Raw genomic sequence first — 7,677 nt, forward strand, 5'->3', positions numbered from 1 at the left:
AAGAAGCAGTCTAATAAATAATAATTAATAAGTATTTAAAATAACAATTAAAATAATAATTAGTATTATTATAATAATACTATAAATGCACATTTAACAAGAAAGGTATAATTTATGTAATATGAAAGGGAAGATCCAGGTAAGTCTTGCATTTTTAATATAAGATTATATTGGGAAAATACATCCAAAATATTTAGGAAAATTAATGAGTCTGTTCAACTCCCTCTTATCAAGAATCCATATATACATAATTTTTAAGAAAATAAACTCAGGGATGTTCATTGAGGCTGTCCACTGTAATGATGTAATGGTGATAGCTGGGAGTTGGACACACAACACCTATAAATAAAGAAAATAAGTGAAATTTGTTAAATTTGTATCATGGATCATAATACAGAAAGAAGCACAAAGCATCATATTATCTAGGCACAGGAAGTAATTAAAGTGACAAATGCAGCAATAAAATTCATAGAAATATAATGTACATACATACAGATACGTAGAATACTTTGCAAGGATAACTTGATAAACTAAGCAAATATCAAGTATGAAAATGCATATTTCATGGTGGGAAAGAAAAATTGAAATGATTTGGGCACAAGGGAATGAATAAAATGCTGCACTGTGAGATTTAAGAGACAAACAAAACCAAAGAAGTAGTGGTAACTAGTCAGTGATGGCAACTCACTATGCAATGAGAAGGATACACAGCAAATTTCTGCCTTGCAAAGAAGGATAACAATGAAAACAAAATGAAATGCAAGGAAACATGTCACAGTTGCTTAATGTATGATTTTTCTTCCATGTGTAATTTTTAAACTATTTTTTGAATGTTGATTTATTTTTTACAGACAGAGAGAGAGAGAGCAGGAACAGGAGAGGGGCAGAGAAAGAGGAAGACACAGAGTCCAAAGCAGGCTCCAGGCTCTCAGCTGTCAGCTCAGAGCCTGATTTGGGCCTCGAACACACAAGCTATGAGATCATGACCTGAGACAAAGTCAGACACTCAACCAACTGAAATACCCAGGTGCGTTGTTCCACACACAATTTTAAAATAATGTCATAGAACTGAATTTATCAATTATCACCAATTTGAGGAGACCTCTATGGAAATGGAAGCCCTGATGAGCCTGCCCTAAATATGTGACATTTATATCAAGAGTCCTCTGTAGTGTGTGGGCGCCTGGGTGGCTCAGTTGGTTAAGCAGCTAAGAACATGGAGCCTGCTTTGATTCTGCATCTCCCTCTCTTTCTGCCTCTATCCTGCTCGTGCTCTGTCTCTCTCTCTCTCTCAAATAAATAAACATTTAAAATTAAAAAAAAAAAAAGAGTCCTACGTGGTGCAAATTAAAAGTTAAGTAAGGGTGAAATTATGAGTAAAATAAATAAGTACTTAAATAGATAAACAGGTAAATAGTTAAATAGATGATAGATGGATAAATAAACAGGGGATTCAATATAGATGATGATGATAATAGATGAAAGATAATGATAAATAGTTGATAAATAGTCCATGTAGATAATAGATGATAGATAGTTGAATATATATGATGATAATACATTCAGAGATGGACAATTGACTATTGATGATGATAGGTAATTAGATAGATAGATGATAGATAGGTAGATACACAGATGATAGATCAATTGATAGGTTAATTATTCACTGGTGATTACAAATTGTCCTTGCCTTTTAATGGACAACCTCCATGCACTGTGTAGTGCTCTCATATGCTTTAGCCATCATAAACAAATTGCTCGGCATCTCCCGAGGGAGAGTGTTTAAAGGTGAAGGGAACCCATAAATTGTTCTCAAAATGCCATGTTAAGAAACATATATGGGAGTCAAAACAGAGGCTTCGTTACAGGCATAAATGACACAAAATTTGTGTGCTGTCTCATACTACCAAATATCCACAATGTTTTAGTGATGTTTGGTAAGTTCCACTTTAACTCCATGGCAAATCCCTAGCATGATGTGACCATTTCTGATTTTGTTTGCTTTGCTTTCCAGTGACCATAGTGCCTGAGCAGGAGTAGGAATCACCTCCTTTCACCTTCGTATTAATTTTGTGAAGAGGCTAATGCTCCCATGCATCTGTGAAACTTCATTTTCTTACTGTATTACAACACTTATGTTTAATAAGAATAGTTTGACCTCAAATGGAGACCCATACTAAGAGGAAATGAATCATAGTTAAAGAGACATGAAATTTTTTAAGTTGGTAAAATTAAGAAAGCGCAGGTAGTATCTGTCATTTCGAGGTCTTTCCAAATGTTTATTTCATGACTCTGGACACTTCTTGTGATTCTCTCAAAAATAGTTTCATTTTTAATGATCATTTAAATAAACATATAAATACAATTATTCTCTGATGTCTTGAAGAGGAAATAAGGGGTGGTCACCCCACAATGTGGTGTGCAAAGCCTTATTTGGACATTGGGAGACCTTTAACTAACAAGTTTTATGGTAATGGAATGATGTACAGAACGTTCTTCATTTTCCAGTAGGATCTGAGAGAAAGCAAGTTATAATCATCTGAAAGAATATAGCTTTAAATATTAATTATCAAATAATTAATAGTAAACTATGAAACTATTAACAGTATACTGTGAAATCGTAATGTGATTCTTTTTTAGGAACTCCAAAGCTGGCGAGAGGAAATGCTTTTATCTTTCTTGACCTCATAGAAGAATCGGTACTCAAAAAGTCCTATTTATTCTTTAGCCTCTCATAATTGTGAAGGAAAACAAACCAAAGTGGAAAGAAACAAGCAAAACCCAAGATTTATACTGGCTTTTTTGTTGATTTTACTGGCCATTTCTCTAATATTGTCATCTACTGATACACATGATCATATTTCTGTTATAAGAAAGGTGTGTGCATCAGAGCAGTGGAGAATACCAAGAGGTCACAAATGTATAAGGAAGGCTCAGGTAAGTTAAGTGAAAGTCACATATAATTGGCTTTATGTTTAATATTGTAGAATGTATGTTTTTGTCTGCTTATAGCTCACTCAGGGACTTCTGATTTGGCTTGTAATTTTACTGTAATTTCACAGTATTATTTTCCTTTTTTTCTTTATTAAACAAAAACATTGATGCCCACAACTTTTTTTTTTCTTAAATAGTTTATTGTCATGTTGGTTTCCATATAACACCCAGTGCTCATCTCAACAAGTGCCCTCCTTCGTGCCCATCACCCCCCTTCCCCTCTCCACCACCCCCATCAGCCCTCAGTTTGTTCTCAGTATTGAAGAGTCCCTCATGGTTTGCCTCCCTCCAACTATTTTTCCCCTTCTCCCCCATGCTCCTCCATTAAGTTCCTCCTAATCCACCTATACATGCAAACATATGGTATTTGTCCTTCTCTGCCTGACTTACTTCGCTCAGCATAACAACTTTTTAATCAAAAAATATTTCTCTTACCTTAACATGCCATTCACCTCCCACTCTGGTATAATATTTTATCTGTGGGTTTTTAGGATATTTAGATACATGGTATGGGACTATATGCATGTTTATCTGCATTATGTGCTATATCACAGTTTGAAGGGGTTTTTGTGGACTCAGTGGAGAGAAAGATTTCAAAACACAATCAGGGATCCACATACATCTCATCTTTAGTGTATTATATTTTGTCTCTAAGCTATTGTGTATCACGGTGACTTTCATCTTTTATTTTCCTTAAAGCATTATATTCATTAACTCCAAGGGAATTCATATGAAACTTTATTATGTCAAACCTCTGTGGTAACCTTTTTTTACTCCAAATTTACCATGCTCCCTTAGTTTCTTGCTTGATAAAGTGCATCTGATTTGTTACATGTGAGTTAGTATGTCTCTATTTTAATAACAATGCCCCAAGGGGAAGAATACCATTTTAAGCAAATGTATATCAAAACAAGTTATCTTAAAATGATACTAAAATTGATAAGAAAATTAGAAGATATGGAATCCAAAGAGTCGCAACATGATTGTTCAAATTTTGTCATGGAATAGGTAGTGAGGTATGTCCTCCTAAACCAGTTCCCCAACTATTCACACGACAGCCCTGGCAAAGAACTTCAGTCACAGTCCAGAGAATGTGTGGATATATAAGTAAAGAAAATAGAAGCATTTCAGGTAAGTTACTAGCACTATGAAAGAAACACCCAAGCAAACAAGCAAGCAAGCAAGGAAACAAAAATCCATAGTGTACTTGATATTTGGGAACTATTTCCAGGTAACAAAGACACATTAAATTATTGAAACTTCACTTATCCTATCTAAAACTCATCAATGAAACAACAGTTTTATATATGAGAATAAAAACTTTTAGGTAACTTGCATTTTTTGCTCAAATAATACCTCTGGATATACTCTAAATTGAGATACAGATAAAACTATATCTCCATACATATATCTCCTGTATGTTTCACCATATGAAGAAAACTAATTCTCACTGTGATGTGTTATACTTTTCTTATTCATATACCTGTCAAATATCTGTCAAGTCTGCTAACTTTCCATTCAGTTTCACCTGTAGGCACAATATCTTTCATAGGATCATTTTTTTTCTTTTATTTTTTAATAGTTTATTGTCAATTTGGTTTCCATATAACACCCATTGCTCATCCCCACAAGGGCCCCCCATCCATGCCCATCACCCCCCTCATACTCCCCCCATCCCATCTGCCCTCAGTTTGTTTTCAGCATTCAAGAGGCTCTCATGGTTTTCCTCCCTCCCTCTCCCCCACTATTTCCCCTCTTCCTCTCCCCCATGGTCCTCCATTAAGTTCCTCCTAATCTTCCTATACGTGCAAACATAGTACCATGTCTTGAGTAGTAGGCTTTCTGCATTTGGGGAATTTGCAGTTTAACATTTTTATTATGGAGACACCTGGATTCTTCAGTTGGTTAAGTGTTCAATTCCTGATTTTGACTCAGGGCATGATCTCATGGTTTGTTGAATTGAGCCCTGCATCAGCGTGTGCACTGACAGGGCTAAGCCTGCTTGACATTCTATCTATCTATCTATCTATCTATCTATCTATCTATCTATCTATCTATCTATCTATCATCTATCTATCTATCATCTATCTCTATCCCAAACTTAATAAATAAGCATTGAAACAACTTCATATATATTAGACATATATGTCATATTATTGATGTACTTTATAAATGTCATTTTGTATTGAACCATATATGTTAGAAAAAATACCCTAAAGAATAGTAATATAATCACCCATACATCGAATCTCTAAAGTTTTTACTTTTTTGTGTTTTCTATACTAATCAGAACTACTTACGATTATCTTTTATCTAACATTAAATAAATCTATTTAATATCTATCTAATTGTATCTAAAGGGTTTCTTAACATCTTACTCTTTTCATTCCTGACTGAATGTTGTCATGGCCTTGATATTGGATATATTAAGATATATAGCAGCTTAACAGGTGTCTAACAATTAGAAAGCAGTAGCACCCCGACTCTTGGATATAACAATCAAAATGTCACCAGACATTGGAAAATATTCTTTGTGGAGTAAAATTACTCCAGTTGAGAAATACTGACCTATTTCCATTTATCTATGTATATATAGTAGTTCTATGTGAGAGATGGGTTTGTTTTCAAATATCCTAAATGGGACAGGTTGGATGTATCTTATTTATACTAGTTTGGTGTACCAAAACCTCTCTCAAGAGAGACTACATGATCTCTATTGACTGTGATGATATCTCTATCCAGAACAGATTCTCTAGTAAACCTGGATGGAAGAACACAACCTGACAGTGCTGAATGAATTCATTCTCGTGGGAATCACACAACGTTCTGAGCTGCAGGCTCCATTGTTTGCACTCTTCCTCATCATCTACATAGTCTCAGTGGTGGGTAACTTGGGCATGATCATCCTCACCAAGATGGACTCCAGACTGCAAACACCCATGTACTTCTTCCTCAAACACCTGGCTCTCATTGATCTGGGTTATTCAACAACTGTAGGGCCAAAAATGTTAGTAAGTTTTGTTGTGGAAGAGAACACAATTTCCTATGTTTTGTGTGCAATACAGGGAGCATTCTATAATATGTTCATTGTTAGTGAGCTTTTCATTCTGTCGGCTATGTCCTATGACCGCTACGTGGCCATCTGTAATCCTCTGCTCTATTCAGTCATTATGTCACAAAGGGTGTGTCAGGTGTTGGTGGCAGTCCTCTATCTGTACAGCACATTTATGTCTCTGGTAGTCACCATAAAGATTTTTACTTCCTCCTTCTGTGGCTATAATATTGTCAATCATTTTTACTGTGATTGTCTTCCCTTGTTATCCTTGCTGTGCTCAAATAAGCATGAAATTGAATTGATGATTTTGATTTTCTCAGTCTTTAATTTGATGTCATCCCTTCTGATGGTTGTTGTGTCTTACCTGCTGATCCTGGCAGCCATCGTCAGGATGAACTCCGCGGAGGGTCGGCACAAGGCCTTTTCTACCTGTGGGTCCCACTTGACAGTGGCCACAGTGTTCTATGGGACTATGATATTTATGTATGTGCAACCTGAGTCCAGTCATTCCTTTGACACTGATAAAATGGCGTCCATATTTTACACCCTGGTGATCCCCATGCTGAATCCCTTGATCTATAGCCTGAGGAACAAAGACGTAAAATATGCTTTCCATAGGCTATGGAAAAAGTTATGCAGTACCTTTTCTTAAGTTTATTATATACTTTGTGGTTCCTATGAGTTAGATTATCAAATTAAATATCTCTATTAATTGTTTCAGAGGGAAAACCAAGGATAAATGAATTCAAGATATGTATCTAGAGATTGCCTTCTATGTACCAGTCATAGTTTGAAGTGTTCTGAATACACTGTGAATAAATAATACATATATATTCCATTTTTGAGGTAAAGACAAGAGTTATAAGCATCATAATTAGGCATTGTGTTAGTGCGATAGAATGGGGGGGGCTAAAATTCTAACACCAATCTAGGAGTTTAGGAATGTTGTGTGGGAGTGAAGAAGAAAGCTTTGTACAGAAAGAGTTAAAGTGACCCCTGTGTTATTCTCAACTATCACAATGAACTTTCCAGGTCTATGTATTATGTGTATGTAGTTTCTCTGTAAGTATGTTCTTTCTCTTTAGCCTACACAGGCTTCTATAGGGGGTCTAAAACCCAGTTGATTGTAGTTTTTATCAAGTTCCGTGTATTGCACTAACTTGAAGTCATCAGTCATCTGAATTTGCGCCAATATCTCTCTTCCATTAGAGGTCTTTATGTCCTGGTTTTTCCTCATCAGCGCCATTACTTTCACTTAGGAGCTTCAGAGAGCCTATAGACAACACACTCTTGGCATTTCAACAATCCAGAATATGAGCACAACACCTAATTTTGTCTAAATGCATCCATTTATCTATAGTAGCAGATAAACCAATTGAATTAAGTTTCATGGGAAGTTTCTGGGATTTTTAAGTTTCCTCCCAACTTGGTCTTGATTCTTAAATGCTTCATTTTGGTGTAACAGAATTATTCTTTATAATGCATCTAAAAATCAAAGATAATTTTTGTGCATAGGTCACATTTTAGTTTTTGTATGTTTGTATGTAAAGTCCACTCTATCAAAAATTAGGTATTGCCTCTCTTTCATATGGCTAACTTTCTACAAATTTCATTCAAATGAGTGTATA

The 7,677-nt window shown here is 35.3% G+C and overlaps 1 protein-coding gene across 1 annotated transcript; it reads left to right on the plus strand.

Annotated features, from left to right (window-relative positions):
* Positions 1 to 5,759: 5,759 nt before the first annotated feature.
* LOC144243824 (olfactory receptor 8K3-like) lies at positions 5,760 to 6,701 on the plus strand. Its single transcript, XM_077778964.1, has one exon. It carries the CDS (start codon positions 5,760 to 5,762, stop codon positions 6,699 to 6,701), a length of 942 nt encoding a protein of 313 aa, XP_077635090.1.
* Positions 6,702 to 7,677: the final 976 nt, after the last annotated feature.

Source organism: Crocuta crocuta, unplaced genomic scaffold (assembly GCF_008692635.1).
Source record: "Crocuta crocuta isolate KB4526 unplaced genomic scaffold, BGI_CrCroc_1.0 scaffold511, whole genome shotgun sequence".
In the NCBI taxonomy this organism is placed as follows: domain Eukaryota; kingdom Metazoa; phylum Chordata; class Mammalia; order Carnivora; family Hyaenidae; genus Crocuta; species Crocuta crocuta.